The sequence below is a fragment of the Microcaecilia unicolor genome, chromosome 10, assembly GCF_901765095.1.
Source record: "Microcaecilia unicolor chromosome 10, aMicUni1.1, whole genome shotgun sequence".
Taxonomy (NCBI): Eukaryota; Metazoa; Chordata; class Amphibia; order Gymnophiona; family Siphonopidae; genus Microcaecilia; species Microcaecilia unicolor.
The window spans coordinates 171,388,200-171,408,625 of record NC_044040.1 but is presented as its reverse complement, the minus strand read 5'-3'; the positions used below and the strand labels follow the sequence as shown (position 1 = coordinate 171,408,625).

General features: G+C 42.1%; 1 protein-coding gene across 1 annotated transcript in view; it reads left to right on the top strand.

The window, feature by feature from the left end:
- The window catches only part of DNER (delta/notch like EGF repeat containing), a 347,962-nt gene that overhangs the window by 166,817 nt on the left and 160,719 nt on the right, over positions 1-20,426 (top strand). The window contains exon 4 of the mRNA XM_030216224.1: positions 8,044-8,210. Within this exon, the coding sequence (XP_030072084.1) occupies positions 8,044-8,210 (167 nt within the window). The remainder of the gene's footprint in view (positions 1-8,043; positions 8,211-20,426) is intronic.

Sequence of the window (20,426 nt, the reverse complement as noted above, 5' to 3'; positions counted from 1 at the left end):
GAAGATCAGGGACATTCCCTTAAAATGCTTTCAGTGCTAATAGAATAGTGCAGATGCACACCCAATTTGTGTGTGTCAGGATTTACGCCTGGTTTCAGTTGGTGTAACTCCTCGCACCCAAAGTTGAGCACAGATCCTGGTGCTACATGCTATTCTATAAAAGGCGGTGATCCTGGAACATCCATTATAGAATACCGTCCAACACTGATTTTTTTCCAGCACTGAATTTTGAGCGTTGTTTACTGAATCCAGCCCTTAGTGGCAGTCACTAAACATATATGTTGTACTGAGAATTTTCCAAAAAACAAAGACGGAGTCTGATATACACTAGGTGATTGGAAATTGTTGACTGGATCAAAGGTTTTACACCCTTCCTTGGAATCTTCCTTTTGGGGTGCCTCACTCCCTTTGGTTTTTCAGCAGTGCTAGATGGATACCAGAGGCATATCTGGACTTCGGCGGGTGGGGGGTGGCAGAGCCAGAGTGAGGGAGTACATTTTAGCCCCCCCGGCACTGCCGACCCCCCCCCCCTGCCATTGCCGGACCCCCCCACCGCCAACTTTGACCCCCGCCCTGCCTACGACCCTCTCCACCCCCTCCCACCGCCAACCCTCCCCCGCCGCCGTCGCCTACCTTTGCTGGCGGGGGACCCCAACCCCCACCTGCCGAGGTCCTTCCGTTGCAACGCTGGCGGGGGACCCCACCCCCTGCCAACCGAGGTCCTCTCTTCCGCTGCAGCAAAGCTTCTTTCAGTTTCAAATTCTGAGTCTGACGTCCTGCACGTTGTACGTGCAGGACGTCAGACTCAGAATAGGAGGCTTTGCTGTAACGGAAGACAGGACCTTGGCTGGCGGGGGTTGGGGTCCCCCGCCAGCTTTGCAATGGAAGGACCTCGGCAGGTGGGGGTTGAGGTCCCCCGCCACCTTTGCAATGGAAGGACCTCGGCTGGCGGGGGTTGGTGTCCCCCACCAGCAAAGGTAGGCGACAGCGGGTTGGAGGCGGGAGGGGGGTGGAGAGGGTCATCGGCAGGGGGGTCCAGGGCCAAATCTACGGGGGCCTAGGCCCCCGTGGCCCCACGCAGATACGCCCCTGATGGATACTGCTGTCCTAACCTGAACTGTTCATTTATGCTCGAAAGCAGATGAATATTGTTGCTATCTTTATAGTGGCAATGGTTGGTGCTGAATGTATGTGAACTATTTAAATGCTGCAGCCAGTGTTTTAAACAAACGCTGACTGCAGACTTTAAATACTGACCCATATTTACTAATTTTAAACTTTATTCAGTCTTTGATTGATTCATCTACTAACTAGACTCCAGCAAGGAGGCTGAGGTGAATAGCTGTTTGAACAAGATGACAATAAAAATAACTACTTTTAAGAGCTGGAGCAGAGGCTGCAGAGGAGGTCAAAGAGAATAAAAATAGGAGTAATGAGTGGACATGCCCTTCTCCGAGATTTGGAATGCATTTATTTCCTCATTGTCTATGCATGAGCCTCAAATGTATGCACATTCATTTCATGTATGTTCATGTATATCCAGAAAACCTTGATGCCTGGTATCCCTCAAGGACCAGAATGCCCACCCCTCCAAAAAAGTGCCTGCCCATACTTCAGTGCTCACACTGCTTCTTTTGCATACTGAAAAAAATGTGTTTTTCAATCCTCAATAGGAATCAGGGGGGGAAATTACAGAATTCAAAGTCATGGGGAAAAATGCTTACATGTATGTAAGTAAAAAAAAAACTCTCATTGATCATTTAATAAGCTTCACAGCATGAGAAGTTTTCATTCTACAAAATCTTTCTTCTGCATCTTTCACTCACAGCTGTCTCTATGGCACAGTATTCATAGGACACTAGCCAGACATCTCTCTTTTACATATACCTTATATGGGTCTTTATGCAATGGTGTCATGATCTCAGTCACCTATGAATATAAGGGTTCTATCACACTGTATCCCAAGTATTTGAGCCATAATAGAAGGAGTTCTACCTTATACACCTCATTCCTGCAAGCACCCTGCAGTCTTCAACAACACATTTATAATACATGTTTAATCACACAATCAGGCTCATTTTCGAAAGAGAAGGACATCCATCTTTCGACATAAATCGAAACTCGATTTTGGACATCTCCAACTGCAGTCCGTCGCATGGACGTCCAAAGTTCAAGGGGGTGTGTTGGAGGCATAGTAAAGGTGGGACTTGGGCGTGCCTAACACTTGGACGTCTTTGACCCATAATCGAAAAAAACAAGGACGTCCCTGACGAACACTTGGATGTTTTCACCCGGACGTGTTTTATTACGAATAAGGCACAAAAAGGTGCCCAAAATGACCAGATGACCACCAGAGAGAATCAGGGATGACCTCCTGTTACTCCCCCAGTGGTCACTAACCCCCTCCCACCCTCAAAAAACATCTTTAAAAATATGTCGTGCCAGCCTCAGATGTCAGACTCAGGTCCATGACAGCGCAAGCAGGTCCCTGGAGCAGTTTTAGTGGGTACTGCAGTGCACTTCAGACAGGCGGACCCAGGCCCATACCCCCTCTCTACCTGTTACATTTGTGGAGGAAACAGCGATCTCTCCAAAATCCATCACAAACCCACTGTACCCATATATAGGTGCCCCCTTCAGTTGTGGGTAGTGGGTTTTGGGGGGCTCAGCACACACGGTAAGGGAGCTATGTTCCTGGGAGCATTTTATGAAGTCCACTGCAGTGCCCCTTAGGGTGCCCAGTTGGTGTACTGGCATGTCAGGGGGACCAGTACATTACAAATGCTGGCTCCTTCCATGCCCAAATGGCTTACATTTGGACGTTTTTGACATGAATGTCTTTGGTTTCGAAAACTGCCGAAAGTCAGAAACGTCCATGTCTAGGAACGTCCAAATCTAGGGACATCCAAATTTAAGGATTTGGACGTTTCTGACAGTATTTTTGAAACGAAAGATGGACGGCCATCTTTTTTCAAAAATACGGGTTTCCCTGCCCCTGGATTTCGCCGTTTTGCAAGGACGTCCAAATTGCAACTTGGATGTTTCTTTCTAAAATGCCCCTCAATGTCTTCTAGGCTAGAATTCCTTGTACACATACTGTTCTTACTGCTTTAAACTGGGTTGCTTAGCAAAGCTCTAGGAGGTAACTATGGCATGTACAGATAGACACATGTGAAGGCTAGGCAGGAACTGTTGCCACTCCTCTTGTCCCTCCTTCAAAGCCTGCTGTTTTAAGTAGCTGGAGTTTTGCCTAGGTATTTCACACAGACACTGGCACTTTAACATTTAGTGTTGTATCACTGTCACAGTGGCGCTGGAGACAGGCATGTGCTTGTATATATTGCCTGTCTTTGAAGGACTCAGGGCCGCTGCCCTTAGCTGTGCGTTTAGATCCCTGGTAGAAGTTACCGATTTAGAAATGGTGAGCGATGCTGAAAGGAAATTGCATGCAAATGAGTTACGTGCAATTTGCTTGGTAGGGAGAGTGCGTAGCACATGCGTGGAACAGTCACTCATTAAGTGTTGATGCTATGCACATGCCCAAGAAAAAAGCTACAACCGCCTCATAGGCATGCGTCATATACGTCCAATGGAAAAACGCTGTAAAGCACTCGTGTTGTAAAGTGTTGTAAGTGTGCTTTAAGAGCCCAATATTTTATTATAACAGCCTCTTTGCTGTTTGCTGTGCTATCCTTTGTGGTGGTACGGTAATTAGTGGTAATCAGTGCTTTGTAAATCGTAGCTGTTAGCAGAGGCATGCTGTTTTGTGCATCCCCTGTGGTATGCTGCGGAAAGTATTATAAAATCCTGTGAGGATTCGAAAAACTGTCAAATTAAATTATTTTGTCTTCAAAACATCAAAGACTACACCATCTTCATTTTCATTAATATTCCTAAATGGTAAATAATACAAATTTGAAATAGATATCTGCCTCAGGTAATGATAATACTTCTTAATAATTGCTTATCAAAGTCTCTGGTATAAGCAAATGTATATAAGGAAAATTTAGTATATGCAGATTCCTTGACTTGTAAGAATTTTCCAAAGCTTCACATTTCTTGTGTAGTGCTAAACAATCTTTAATACTTTGTGATGTATGCAACTCTTGCTTCATCATCTGATTGAGCTGCTTCTCAGTAACGGAGAAGTTCCTGATAAAGTTGGGTGGTCATGAGCCTGTGAGTCTCCCATTTGGATGCCTGTTTACATCCTACTTGTTGAGAGAAATAGCATAGTTGCTTATCCGTAACAAGTGCTTTCTGTAGATGACAGGATTAATCAGACACACAGTTCCTCCCACCTACTCGTTGAACTATGAAACTAACTGACGAGACTGAGGAGACTGTTGCATGTTGGAGAGACCTTACAAGTTCAAAATGGCATACTTTTGGGGGCTCTGTGTGATGACATAACTTACTTATGGGCCTGATTAATCCTGCTGTCTGTATAGAACACGTGGAATAGGTAAGCAGTTTTGATTTACAAGCAGGGTTCTGGTCCTGTAAACAGATTCATGCAAAACAAAAAAGAGCCCCATATTGAACTTCAACAATACAGAAGCTGGATTTTCCAAATTAAACAGCACAGAACCCTTTTAATAGCAATGAAAGGCCTATTTAAACTAGAACCTATGAAGCTTCTCTGTGCATTGCATAAAACAAAAACATGGTCTTTCCAAAATCCACCTCATCTACTTCCATTGGATTTGCTTAAAAGGCTAGTAGACTCTTTCTCTGAGTACCTGCAACACAACAAAACCAAAGATCGTAATGGACATACCCAACTTCCCCCTTCCTCCCTAAATTCCCCAATGTATCAACTATACACTAACCCTATTCTAACATAATAACACCTTGTATTTGTTCATACTGGAACCGGCCATTATGGTACTAAGTAAGCCACATTGAGCCTGCAAATAGGTGGGAAAATGTGGGATACAAATGTAACAAATAAATAAATAGTAACCTGCCTAATAATACCTCAGCTGTCTGCAACTGCTGGACTCTCAAAGAAATGAGCTTCAGCTATTATAAGATTAATATACACACCCTGTACTTTTTGTATTAATAGATTATTCCTTTTGTACCATAATATGATTTCAGCTTCAATGAAGGAATGCAGTTTCCTCATTTCATGAGGATGTACCAATGAGAAGCCTCTTTATCTTGGTTGGCAGTCTAAATCTGACCCATTTCCACAGTAAACAGAGGTCATTACCCCTTAACGGCTTTTTGGTGGGCTTTATACAGTGGACAGGTGTTCACATCATTGAAAGTGCCATCTCAGTTGGTGTGTTGGTTGTCAGTTTCAGCAGTAACATCAAAGATGAACAGACATGGTAAGCTACCCTGTTTGGATTAGAGGTGGTCCTTTCTTTTATTTGAGTTGGGGAATGTTGGTTGAGTTAGTGCAAATAAGCCTGCAGTATAGTATTTTAAAGCTTGTCTGGTAATATTCAGAGCTATTTAACTGGCCAGGAACAACTCCTGGCCGGTTAAATAGCACTTAACCAGTTATCCACAAGTATTCAGTGGGGGGATAGCTGGCTATCTCCCACTGAATATTCATGGTCAGCGTATACCCTGGATTCTACATATGACGCCTCAATTTCCTCATTGAAATCAAAGCATATTCTATAACAATGCGCACAACTTAATTGGTTAACTAGTCAACGCTGTTAATTGCTTGTTAACATCCAATCAACAGTACTAATTGGCATTAATTGAGATTTATTTTTATTATTTATTTATTGCATTTGTATCCCACATTTTCCCACCTATTTGCAGGCTCAATGTGGCTTACAAGGTCCCATTATGGCAATCGCCATTCCAGGGTGAAAGATACAATTGGTATTCCATAGAGACCAGATGTAAAAAGAAAATGGTCGGAAACTAGGTGGAGTGTTGATGTGTTATAAATAACTATTGTTCCATTTGGTATGCCTTGTTGAAGAGATAGGTCTTCAAGGATTTACGAAAGTTAGTTAATTCATAAATTGTTTTTAAGTTACGTGGCAGAGCATTCCATATCTGCGTGCTCATATAGGAAAAGCTGGCTGCGTGTGTTAGTTTATATTTTAAACCTTTACAGCTGGGGAAGTGTAGGTTAAGAAATGTGCGTGCGGATCTTTTGGCATTTCTGGGTGGCAGGTCAATGAGTTCTAGCATGAAGGCCTGGGCATCTCCGTGAATGATTTTATGAACTAGAGTGCAGATTTTGAACGAGATTTACGCGCATAACTCATTAAGTGTATTCTATAACATGGTGCACCTAAATTCTAAGTCAAATAGTTGAAAAGGGGGCATGGTCTAGGCAGGGCATGGGCATTTCTACTATCTATGTGCATTATTATAAAATACAGCCGCTCTGCGTCTAATTTAGGTGTCAGGATTTACACCAAGTAAAACGTGGCCTGAACGGATGTGACAGAATTTGGTCATGTGGTGAGCCGCTCGGTGTATTCTATGTACTGCACGGAACTTTAAGCCTATTCTATAAAATTTAGGTGTATGTTGGAGAATACACCTAGGCGTAATTTTTTTCGCATGGATTCCAGGTGCCATATATAGAATCCCCCCCTTCCCTGCACCTAATTTAGGCATCGGGATTTACACCAAGTAGATAGTGGCCTAAATGGATGCAACTAAATTTGGTTACGCGGAGAGCTGCTCGGCATATTCTATATATCGTGCAGAACTTTAAGCCTATTCTATAAAATTTAGGTGTATTTTAGAGACTAGGCCTAGGCGTTATTTTTTTGGCACACAGATTTTTCAGGTGCCATATATAGAATCTAGTCCATAGCAGCTAACTGGCCAGCAGTGAATATTTAGCACTTTGCTGGCAAAGTTAAGCAGGCCTATCTTTGGCCGCTATAAACTTAACCGACCAGCACTGAATATTAACTTAGCCAGTTAAATTTAAAGCTATTCAGTGCCGGTCACTGGAATCGGCTCGGCGCCAACTATGGAACTTAGCAGGCCTGCTTTCTGTGGGCTGAATATTGGCCGTTGTGTATCTAATGAATGAGTTACTGTGTACCATGTTTGTAAATGTCAAACACATAATTAATCATGTGATTCCCATTGAGTGACTTCACTACAACAGTCACTTCAGAAAAATAATTATGTATCAGCAGAGTCCTGTAGTTTGTTGCTATTAATCTATAGAAAAATAGTTCAGTTTGGATTTGCTATATCATTGTTATTGTGATGTTTTTTTAATTGTACTTCACTTTGCACATTATTGAGCAAGTGAGTAATAAAATACAATAAGGGGTCGATATTAGGCATAGGTTAACTGGGTAGGTGAGGCACCTGATGAGTTAAACCATGCTGAGTAGTTTGGAAACAGATATTCAGCGGCACTTAACCAGAGAGTGCTGCTGAAAATCTGCTGTGACCATCATGGCATTTTCCAGTTAGTCAATAATATAATTTAGGGTTAATCCAAAGATCGGTTTCTATTCAAATATTAACCTCACACACACACACATATATATATACACACGAGAATTTTTCAAATCTTTTAGTCAATTTTCTAAATACAAAATTTTAAAAAAATATATTTTATTTTATGGTGCTCAGAGTGATAATGTGCCTTATACCAGATCGAGGTATGAACACCATTCAACATGAACCAGTTATACCATCTGTGTAGGCCAATTATATCATCATCATAGCTACCTGGTTAATTGAAGACAGTAGAAAAGATGTCCTAATTAAACCAGAGAGCTATCTGGGTACCGCCTCTAAATTTCAGCAGTAGCTGGGTATCTCCTGGTGGCTGTCCCAGACCAGACGATTCAGTGCTGGTACCTGAATAAGGGCCACCATTGAGAATCTGGGTCCAATTCAGATGACAATGGCCAGAATTTAAAAAAAAATGCTGACCACCACCTGCTGAATATTGCTTCATGAATGTATTTGTTTGCATCAGTGGAATACAGTTCATGGAATATAATCTTGCTTTTATTTTTAGTACAGTGCCTTATGAACTGAATTTAATATATAATTTTATTTTTTCCCTATCTCAAATTTTAGAATAAGGCAAGATGCCACAGCATCGCTTATTCTGTTATGGAAAGTGACCACAGTTGGATTCAAACAATGCTCGCTAATAGATGGTAGAAGTGTGACTCTTCTCCAAGCCCAGGGTGGACTTGTTCTGTCTGAAGAAATGCTTGCATTAGGGAACAATTATTTTATAGGTGAGTCTCTGGTCATTTATGATTGTCTAACTTTTTGTCTTCGGTTTTACCTTGAGATAATATGTAAGATTCATCTTGGCTAAAGCTTATTTACCATTATCAGTCTTATAAAGGAAGCTGTAATCTCAACAGGAGTGCCTGGGTAAGTAAAGGTTAATCTAAATAGTTTTAGTAATTCATTGCTAACAGAATGGCTAACAGAAGTAAACTAAAATTTAAAATTACACATTACATATGTCATAATGACACCTATTTACTAAACTGTGTTAGCTATTAACTTGGAAATTAATATTGTGAAGGATCCCTCCGCTCCTCTCTGGAAAACTCTGGCCTCCGGCCCAAGTTTTCTATATGATATTCCACTTAGGTACAGTTCCCTGTAATCTTCCAGGTGTACCCTCCTACCTGAGGGTACACCTGGAAGATTACACCTGAGGGTCAGCAGTATTATTCCAGCACAGCTCCCGAGATATCCGCCATGGATATTATCCCAGCGGTTTCAAGAATGCAATCCCAAAAACAAACAGTTTTAGAAAAAGTAGTTTTTAATAATGCAGTTCCAAAAGTAAAGCAGTTCAGGAATCTCCACAGCTTCAAAAATGCAGTTCATGAACCAACAGGACATGAATCTCAGCAGTCCCAATGATGCAATTCAAAATAAGTAATCCCAAAAGCAAAAAAACGTTCCACAAAGAAATAACAAGCAGTTCAAAGAAAACAAGCACTTCGAAACAGGCAGTTCAAACAAGCAATTTAGAAATCCCATCAGCAGTTCAGAGGCAGAAAGCTCCCAGGGGTCCCCTCCCTCCCTCCTCTGGCCAGCTCTATCTCCTGGCTTCCTCCCACTTGACCCCGTCGCTCCCTGGCTCCTCCACGATAGCCACTGCCTTCCCTTGTTTACCAAGACCCCGCACCAAGTGGTTACCTGCTGTCTGAACCTTTTACTTGTGGATCTCGCCAAAGCTGCAATCTCCATCGGCTCCTCTTGCCTCATTTCTTCCTCCTTTTCTTCCCCCTTCCATTCCATGGGCTCCTCGCCCCACCCATTCCCCAGCTGATCCTCCTCCCCCTGATTAGCTCTGCTTAGAGGCTCCCCCTCCATTCCTGGCCTCCCCTCTGTGTCTTGGGTTTCACCTTTACCTGCCTTTCCCTTTGGCTCCACTGGGGGCTGCTGGGATAGGAAGTCTTTGATTCTGTTGTAAGACTTCCTCAAGGGCTGCTGGGAATCGTAGTTTTTACCCTGCCTCTAGCCCTCTGGGGAAAATGATCTATGCTTTTTCCTGACATGTGGAACTCCCTTAGCTAAGAATCTGGGTTGTCCCCTCCTCTGGGCCTTCTCTTCTCCGCCGGTACCCCCTCTCTGTTCCCTTATCCCCTTCTTCACAATATGCACTAAGAGTTGACGTGGATGCTACACTAATAACACAACTTCTTAGCAGTTAGTAAGTGATAATTTTTACATTAACCTCCTAATTCCTAGTCGGTTGCCTCTGCTGCCCTGATCTTCTGGCCGTTGTGTTGGAGCTGTTGCCGGCCTGATGGTGCTGTGTCAGCAATCCCTGTTCTGGAGGGCCCCGACGGTTGGAGCTGTGGTGGAGGACCATTTGTACCACCGTCTTGGATTCTACTCCGTTGCCTGCCTCCTGCTAACGTCTGCTATTTGGGTTCCACTGCAGTTTCTGTTTGGGGATTGTCTCGCCTGGTCCTTTTAGAGTTCCTCTGTTTTGCCTGGATTTCTGCAGTTCCCGTTTGAGGATCACCATGCCTGCACCTGTTGGAGCTGCTCTGTTCTGCGTGGATCTCTATCATCCCGTCTGGCTGTCCGCCGTCCGTCTTTGTCTCTCTTCCCTTCCCCTCTCCCTTCTTCCCTGTCCTTTTTGCCCCTATCTAGTGCAATTGTAATTGATTTCACTTCCCTTCCTTTCCCTTCTTCCTCTGTTCCTCTTCCTCTTTCTCTTCCCCTATCTTTGTAATTGTAATTTTTCCCAGTTCATTGTAAACCGCTCTGAGGCTGCTTTCAGTGGCAAAAAGCGGGATATAAATGTGCTACAAATAAATAAATAAATAAATTCAGAAAAGGGCATAGAATGGGCAGGGATTATGCCTTACAGTAACACAGAGGAATTACAGCAGTTAGCTGTTAATGTGGCACAGTTAACGCCATGTCCAGAAATGTAGCTAACTGCATCATGTTATCCACTGTGTAATTTATGAATGTTAAAAATTCTTAGCATTAACTGAAGTGGAAGTTGTTGGGAAAACCACAACATTTAACACAGAAGTTTTGCAGGTATTGTGATTTAATCGTGGCAGTGCTTGCTGCACTTTAACAAATGGGCTCCAGTCCGGCCAATATTCAGCACGAGTTAACTTGCTGGGAATGGCCACTGACTGGTTAACTCACTTGTCAGCAGCTAACCGGTCATTTTCAGCGGCACGTAACTGGTTATTTTCACTGAAAATGACCAGTTAGCGCTGAAGTGCAAGCCGACTAAATTGGAGGAATTCCAGGGGTGTTTTGGGGGCAGAGTCTCTGGTTAGCTCCTGATTTTCAGAGCTAACCGACCTGTATTAGTGAATAAATAAGCCCACATAAATAGCTGTTTTATCTTTGGGGCCCTTTTACAAAGGTGCGGTAGACTCTATGAGTGTGCAGCACATGCCAAAACGAGACTACTGCCAGGCTAGCACGCCCCCTGGCAGTAATTTTGGATTTGGTGTGCGCCCATACTGCCAGGACAAATTATTTTTTAATCTCCTACTGCATGTGGTGTTTCCGGCATTAATCAGCACTTGGAATGCACCAACTGGTCACCGCGCGTATAGCATGTGAGCCCTTACCACTAGATCAGTGTGTGGCGTTAAGGGCTCAGGCTGTAAATAGGCACAAGGTTTCTATTTTACCACAGACCCTTTTCCTGGCTCATTGAAAGAAAAGGCCTTTTTCCCAGATGCGGTAAAAACTGACCTAGCGCGTGCCAAAAAGCACGTGCCCACACTACTGCAGGCCACTTTTTGCCACGGCTTAGTAAAAGGACCCCTCTATGCGCTAACTCATTGCCAGTTAGCTCTGAATATAGAGTTAACCGGGCATGTGCTAGTCGGATTTAAAAAAAAAAACGGATATTCAATGCTGGCAGCTGGATATGCATGGTCCAGATGAGGGAACTTAGGATGATACTGTCTGAGAATCTCAAGGTAGCAAATTAGCAGAAGACAGGAGGTGTTAAAACTGTTAATGTCCCTGGACAAGTCATTGGTGAGCCCCCACTTCGAGTACTGTGTTCAGTTTTGGAAACCATATCTTGCTAAGGACTTGAAGCATTTGAGAGGAAGGTGATACAAATGGTATGGAGTTTGCACCAAGAGTATGAGAAGAGACCCGAAGACCTAAATATATATATACCCTAGGGATAGGAGATATATGATACAGATGTTTAAATACTTGAAAGGCATTAATATACAAACAAATCTTTTCCAGAAATCAGGACGTGGGAAAACTAGAGGACACGAATTGAGGTTGTTGAGTGGTAGACCAGAGTAATATCGGGAAACACTTTTTCCCAGAGAGGATGTTGAGTGCTTGGAATCATGCCCCCCACCCCCTCCCGCGGAGTTGGTAGAAACAAAAACAGTGATAGAATTCAAAAATACGTGGGATAAACACCAAGGATCCCTAAATAGAAAAGGGTGGTATCAAAACAAAACTTAAATGACTCATGACTGTTGATGTGTTATGATGGGGAGGAATGGTGCTTGGATGGAAACTCCAGCAGTGGAGAAGTAAGGCCAGTTCATGGTAGACTTCTACAGCCTGTGTCCCATCTATGACAAGACGGATCTGTATGGACTGGAGTGGGCTTTGACGGAAACTCCTGTAATTGGGAAGTAAGGCAAGTGCAGGGCAGACTTCTATATTGTCTATCACAAAATTGGCAAAAAGACAGATCAGGATCAAGTATAGATATTTTATACCATATCTTTATATCATACGTTAAGAGTGCGGGTGCTGTGTATCTCAGTGGAGGAGGGGAAGACATCTTAAAATTGAATTTAGCAAGTAAAATGTTGTTAGTAATATTGTTGGATTGCTGGTTCAATCATGAATTAAACCAACAATGGGCAGACTGGATGGACTGTGAAAGGTCTTTGTCTGCTGTCATCTACTGTGTTACATTGCTACTATATTATTTGATTGTGTTTTGTTTCTGAGACAGTATTAAGACAACTGCAGCAGTTACAACTTTGAGTATCAGTGGTATAATTGTATCAGGTCTGGGGGGGCATGCAAGGAGATACCAGGGGTTGAACCCAAATTTAAAATGAGCCTGGGGAGGCCAGATATTTGCATGGACGGGATCTTGAGTGTTGGAAAAGTTGAAGATGGGTAGGTCTGTAGAGGAGCTCTCAGCTTTTGGTCTTTATTCCTTGTAATTTACTCTTTCACTATATAAATATGTGGCAGCATAGAAAAATTTTAAACTGGGCCCAAGTGTCTTTACGTCCTTCCTTACGATCTCATGCAGTACATGATGGAAGCAATTCAGTAAGAAGGAACCTAGAATTAAGCATTTGGAGAGTGTGTGGTAGGACCTATAGAATGTAGGTTCCTACTTTCCTATATAGAATACTAGCCTAAGAGGGTATTAATGTGCCTAATGTTTAGGTGCTTGCATGTATGTCAGCCGTAGAACTAGTGGCAGTGCCACTTACATTAATAGTAATGTAAGTGGGAGCCCTACTTGTGTCCTGCCCATGCCCTGTCCCTGTGTATGCTCCCTGCAGATAGACACTGTGTAAGTTAAGTGAGTATTTTCAGAAAAGCGCAGGCAATATGCTGGCACATATGCACAAAAGCGCACACATACACATGTATGTGCTAGAATTCTATACATTTATGAATCTAGTGGGTTTTTTACAAAGGCGCGCTAGCATTTTTAGCGTATGCCAAAATATGCGTGCACTGTTAGAGACATCCATATATTTCTGTGGGCGTGACTAGCATTTAGCATGTGCTAATCATTAGCGTGTTCTAAAAATGGTACCATGTTTTTGTAGAAGACCCCCTTTAATGTGCACAAAACGTTTGGTGCCTAGAATTGTCCCCAAGGTGTTCATATGGAGAACCTAAATAGTTAATGTTACTTCCTATGACTGTAATGTTCAGTTAATCTTACAGAAGATATTAATCTTTGGATTAGGAACTGTTATGAATCAGTATATAATACTTCTAAATACAATTTATATTAAATAATTTGTTTTGGTCCTTGCTGATAGAGAATATACATGTACACAGTAGAAATGTGAAAGGAGACATAATCTGGTCCATACCCCCACCTGTCCCCAGTCAATTCTTTTCCATCCCTACCCCATCCCTGGCATAAATGGATCTATTGTCACCAATAGTGTGAATTACTGTGGATTTCACGTAGTCCTCATCCCTGTGCACACCTCTGGTCTAGATGGTTTACAACATAGTTAATAAATTAGAAATAAAAACAATTAACAAAAACAATAAAAATATGGATAAATAAAACAAAGGAACCATTTTGATGGAGGGAAAAAGAATAAGGACATCTGACTGTACAGTAGGCAGGCAGAAATGGGTAAATTGGGTGGGCCAAGTGATCTTTTAGTGCTGATAGTTGCAGAAAAGCTTTATAATATTATCCATAGTATGAGGGAAACATAAAATATAGTATCAAAATTCAGTTAGGATTTGGCTGAGAAAATTAGTAGCATTATTAATGTATGGAAGAGTTAAAATAAAAAGAGATTTTGATCCACGTTGATAGACTTGACATGATAAATTGATCTACTGGTGCTTCCTGAGTATAGTGTCTTCAAATAATTAGGTTAAGCCTTTTGACCCTTGTACCTTTTCAAAATATATTCAAAAAAAATGTTGGCAGAAAGGGAGTCTCTTTTTAATGAAAGACTCCAGATTTTAATTAAATTAGGCTTTCTGGACAGATGGTTTGTTGTAATTAGCAAGCTTTCAATTTCATGTCCTAATCATGGCACTGTTTTGCTAATTTCTTGAAACGCTTTTTGTTTCAAAGTCGAGAGCTTAACCATTATTGTTTAGTAATTTGGTGCCATTTCTATTTCTGCATTCCAAATGTAAATGTACATTTTCCCGGCATTCTGCATCATAAAATAAGTAAATTATCAAGGTAAATTTCCTATCACTGGTGTAATCTGTTTTGCACTTGCTGGTGCTGGGTGTTCTGTTGCTGCTCTGTGCAGCCATTCCCTCATGTGCTGCCTTCACTCCTGAGCAGTTTTTCTCCTTCTCATTGATCTGATCTGTCCTTGTAACAATCTCATTAACTTCAGGGGGAAAAAACCCACCACCAACAAAATACAAAAACAAAAAGCAAAACAAGTGCAAAGCCTCGTTTTGCTTAGAATGTCTACATCAAGAAAGGGAGCCCCAAGTCAGTGAATTCAGCATTTTCTACGTATCTTACAAAAGGCTTGTTGAATGCAAAATGCTGCACATAGAATTGAAAATAAAATGTAATAATGCTGGTCTCTCAATACACCCTCTCCCTCTTGTTGGGAATGTCCCTTCCTCCAACCACAAGGCTAAAAATATGTGTGCTGAGATGCTTTTTTGCCGTTATGCATAAGTAATAGAAGTACTGGTGCGTGGGTTGGTTGAAATATTTATTTCTTGTCAATTTTTTTTATTATAATAGTTTTAAAATGTGTGCTGTGGAAATCTGTGTGTTCATCTAGCTGGACTTAATAAGAGCAATTTTCAGACCAGCCGTTTTACCCAGATGAATCATTTTTTTCTTATGGAAATAGCTATGAAAATTGCCTCCAAAAGATGAAATGGACATTGATATAGTGGTCCTTTTACTAACCTGCATTAAGCAACTAGCATGGGTTTTACCACGTGGCAGATATTTAGTGTGGACCACTGTCACCTACCCCATCTCCCCACTTCTTATCCCCCTGACAGTTACATATCCCCCCTGACATCTCTCCCCTTCTGATCCCCTCTGACAGTCACATACCCGTACTTGACCCCTTCTGATCCCCTCCAACAGTTACATAACCCTCCCTGACATTTTCCCCCTTTTGATCTCCGATAGTCACATAACCCTCCACTACATCTTCCCCCTTTTGATCCCCTCGAAATGTCACATACCCTTCTGACATCTGCCACCCTTCTGAACCTTCAGCAGTCACATATACCACTCATTTGAACTCTCTCCCTACACACAAACCTCACCCCCCCCAGAGCAAACCCCTTCCTCCTGAACCTGACCGTCCCCCCACCCCTAATGCAGGCCTACCATGTGCTAAAAGGGCATTACTGAGGGACGTGCTGGAGGTGTGGTAGATGCAATCATGGGTGGAGGGTAGGCATGCCTGTGCTAATCGATTAGCGTGGGAGAAGTGCGAGGGCCCTTACCACCTCCTAAATAGGTGGTGTTAAGGGCTCCCATGGTAATGGCAATATGCTAATAGGGCAATTAGCACATGGCAATTATAGAAAAATATGCCAAGGAGGCCATTTTATCACCGTTCTAAAAGTGGCCACAGCGTGTGGAAAACTCACACACTGATACCATCACCGGCCACGTATTAGTGCAACTTGGTAAAAGGACCCCTCTATGAGTTTGTATGTCCTTGCCCTTTTTACCGAGCTGCGGTAAGCACTAATGCATGTTTGCCGCAGCTTAAAATGTCACACTGCCAGGTGCGCTGAGGCATCCTGCAGTAAGGTGAACATATGCACGTGATACCCATACATTAAAATTTTTTTTATTTTTTTAGCTACGGGGCATGTTTGGAGGTGAAGAGTGGGTGTGTCTTCGTCTGGTAAATGGCAACATTAGCGAATAGCTATTTATTTGGAAAATGGAAAAACGGCCATTTTCTGACTGCAGTAGAAATGGCCTTAACGTGTGAGAAAGACCCATGTAAGGGCACATTAAGGCCACAGCTTTGTAAAAGGACCTCTTTGTGTGTGCAGATGTTTAGCTATCTTTTTAAAATGGTCTCATTGAAGCTTTGTTATCTAATTTAACAAAAAAAGATCTACTGAGATTTGAATTTTGTATTTAAAAAAGTTTAAGGATCCAACTACTACCAGTTTATATTGACATTGCCTGTTATTATATTGTACACTGCATTGAACGAGTGCATTGAGGAAGCTGTTTATAAATTATTTAAATAAAATAGAATATTCCTATATTTATGAAAGCTAATGATGTAGCTCATATTAACATAACACAGAAAATTTGAAAATAAAGAAAAATATGCCAGCATGCAACAAAATTGAAAACTGCAAGCACCTTGAAAATATATTTCTCACGCCACAAAAACGGGCCCAAACCCTGCATTCCCAGTCATAAAAGTGCTGAGAATTTGGAAATCATGCCGATCATAACTAGCATTTAGGGCAATTGCAGACTCATAGGATTTCAGAGGCTTCAACGACTTCTTCACTGGTTCAGATCTGGATTTGATTGGTACATATAAAGACGGCCTTGGGAAGTTAATTGATGGCCTCATTTCCCAATAGATAAGTGCCCATATCATTAAACATTTATCACAATTTAGCATAAATTGGCATTGCAATTTGTTGTCCCTTTTGAAAGAACAAGGACTGCACAGGATTAGAGACTGAACTGTGTTTTCTTCCTAACCTCACTGGAGCAAGGCCAAGGTACATCTGCCACTGCCCATTCTCAGTGGCGTACCAAGGGGGGGTGGTGGGGACGGTCCGCCCTGGGTGCACGCCGCTGGGGGGAGGTGCTGTGGCGCGCGCCTGCTCCGAGTTTGCTAAACTTCTTTGCTCGTTTGCTGCAGCTCCCTCTGCCCCGGAACAGTTACTTCCTGTTCCGGGGTAGAGGGAGCTGTAGCGAACAAGCAAAGAAGTTTAGCGAACTCGGAGCAGGCGCGCGCCGCGGCACCCCCCCCCCAGCGGCGTGCACCCAGGGGGGGGTGTCATTTCGCCGGAGGAAGAAAGGTGTAATTTAGTGGGGGGGGGGGGGCGCTGCACCCGGGGGGGGGGGCGCATCGGCGCTCCGCCCCGGGTGCCATCCAGGCAAGGAACGCCACTGCCCATTCTATTCCTCTTCTGTGAATAAATGACTTTGCTTTCTAGTGATGTCTTTATATCACCAATACAGGCATCAAATTTACTAAAATAAAAAAGAATAACTATCATTAATTGTGCAATTCATACATAAGTATAAATCATTATCAACCCAATAATGTAATGTGGAAATGGCTGTCAGATTTTAATACCCAGCGTATTTAGGACTATAACCCACAGGAAAACTAAATACAGTGCACTCGATTTAAGTGCACATCGGATAAGCACATGCTCTGTTTAATTGCATGCCGTACTTCGGTCCTGTTTTTGGCGCCATCAGTTTCTATGGGGACAAACTTCGGTTTAGCGCACCACTGATAAGTGCAAGATTCGCTTATATGCATGGTTTAAGACCGCTCCTCTGCAGGAAAGACTCCGTATTAGCGCACGCACGGAATATGGAAGCCAATTGGCACGTGACAAATAAGCGAAAGAATGTTGTTAGAGTGTACACTGAAGTCGTCGTCATCGTCGCGCAACTGTAAGACTTTAACACTGGCTGGACGAATAGAAGTTCTTAAAAAATTAGAAAACAAACAAAGTCAAGCATCTATTGCTAAAGAATATGGTGTCAATCCCAGTCAAATTTCATGTATCTTGAAGCAGAAAGATCAGCTTCTGGAAGACAGGCAAAACAATACAAATCCACACCAGAAACGAAAAGGGGCGGGGAAAGCTGAGGAGGTAGAAGATGCTCTTCTTCGGTGATTTTCTCAAGTCAGGAGCAGACAGTTTCCTGTCAGTGGTCCACTGCTTATGGAGAAAGCTAATCAGCTAGCTGAAAGTCTTCGACTAACTGAATTCAAAGCCACTGTTGGATGGTTGGAAAGATGGAAGGAGAGGAACAACATAAAGTTCAAGAAACAGCATGGTGAAAAACAAGACACTGATGACTTTGGTGCTGAAAATTGGGTTGTTTCAGTTCTTCCTACCATCTTGAACGAGTTTGCACCTCATGACATTTTCAATGCTGACGAAAACTGTCTCTACTGGCGAGTGATTCCTGATGGAACACTTGCATTCAAACAAGCCGAAACTACAGGAAGTAAAACATCGAAGGGCCGGCTGATGATCCTCCTTTGCTGCAATATGGATGGGAGTGAGAAGTTGGAACCCCTCGTCATTGGAAAGAGCAAACAGCCCTGTTGCTTCAAGAATGTTAAGCGACTTCCTGTGTCATACGAAGCTAACGCAAATTCATGGATGACTGGGGAAATTTGGAAGCAGTGGCTAAAGAAGTTAGACACTAGAATGCGAGCAGAAAAGCGTCAGATTTTGTTGCTTTGTGATAATTGTGCTGCACACAGTGATGATGTCAGGCTGTCTAACGTCAAGGTGGTCTTCCTGCCACCAAACACTGTTGATTACGATCTACAAACAGCTGACGACTGCACTGATGTCGAGATATGCGCCTACACGCAGGCAATGGCTGATGATGAAACAGATGATGAAATGAGCAGCGAGGCACATGCTGACGAAATTCAACAACTTCCTGTCACTTTTGCAAGAGCGCTGGAGAGTCTCAACACTGTGCAGGCCTATCTGGAGGCCACTGGATGTCAGTGCTATGACAGTTTTTACAGTCTGGCAGACGTAGTCTATGGAACTCACAGACACAAGAGTGTACAGAGAACGATGACTGATTACTTCAAGTAAGCCTAACGTCAGTTAACGGAGACTGTATAACGTCAGTTAACGGAGACTGTATATTGTACGTATAATAAACAGTACTGTACATATGTTTATCAGATGTCAAGCTTCTTTGGGTCACAACAGTTAAGTGCACGCTCTGGTTAACTGCAGGTATTTCTTTGGTCCCAGACCCTTGCACTTAAGCGGATTGCACTGTATATCTGTCCTCCAAGATGAACAGTATTGTTAGATTCCAAAACATGCTGTACACAGTGAAGAATATGAACAGAATCTAAATTACAATGTAGGAATATTTGTCATATGGTAATGAGCCATAGAAGAAAAGTACATGCATAATGAAAACATCATGGAATAATAACCGTAGAAACTATGATAATGAAGAGCCTAATGAAACAGAGGGGCCTAATTTGTAGCAAAAAAAAGAGGATTTTTTTTAAATATACCAATCAGAGTCTGAAAGAAATTTTGTAGGGCTTCTGTTCTTAAGTATTTATGAATTATAAATTTAGGGACCAATTCTATAACTGGGCACCTACTTTTATGCGAGCTGTGAACTTGCTCTGTAAGAAGCTTACAGGCATAAGTGGTGCCGATTTACACTAGTATTTTATAAAAACAACGTACCTACATTTAGGTGTGCTCACTTACACCGTCTGTGGTTCGCCTTATGTGGATGCAACTAAATGCGTCATTTACACACACAAGTCACAGTATTCTCTGTATGTTACATGCATAAATGGTTGACTCGTCAATGCCTCTCTCCTGTGAATTATTAAAGTGACAGAATTGCAGAACATATGAGGTAAGGAAGAAGCACTGTAGGTTAAACTGGTTTTCTGTAAGAACTGCTTTTTAATATGAGACATTTCTAGTCAAGATTGTTTCTTGATGTACAATTGTGAAATTTATAAATTTAAAAAAAACTGTTAAGAAGGAAATGAAAATGTGTTTACATTGGTGTAATATACAGGTCACCTTCACAGTCAGAAAAAATGGACACAGACTTAGGGCCCTTTTTACTAATCCACGTTATAGACGCATTAACATTTTTAACATGCGCTAACCATGTACGTGCATTAACTGTGTAGGCGCCTACAATATTCCTACAGGTGCCTACACGGTTAGCACGTGCGCTAATTTTAGGCACGTTAAAAATGCTAACGTGCCTTAGTAAACAGGGCCCTTAATTGAAGACATTCACAAGATAGCTAGGAAAGGGGAGGTACTATTAAGTGTATCATTAGTGTTATGCGAACATTATATTATATCTCTGGTATTTGAATTCCACTGCTGTTAAATGTGTATATTTTTTATACTGTTTCACGGTAATCCTATTACTAGGTTTCAATTTACTATTTTCAAGTTTACCTCATTTATTGTATTTATGTTTATGCTTGTTTTTTTTTTTTTTTACTATTGTTATGCTGTTAACAAAAGTGTAA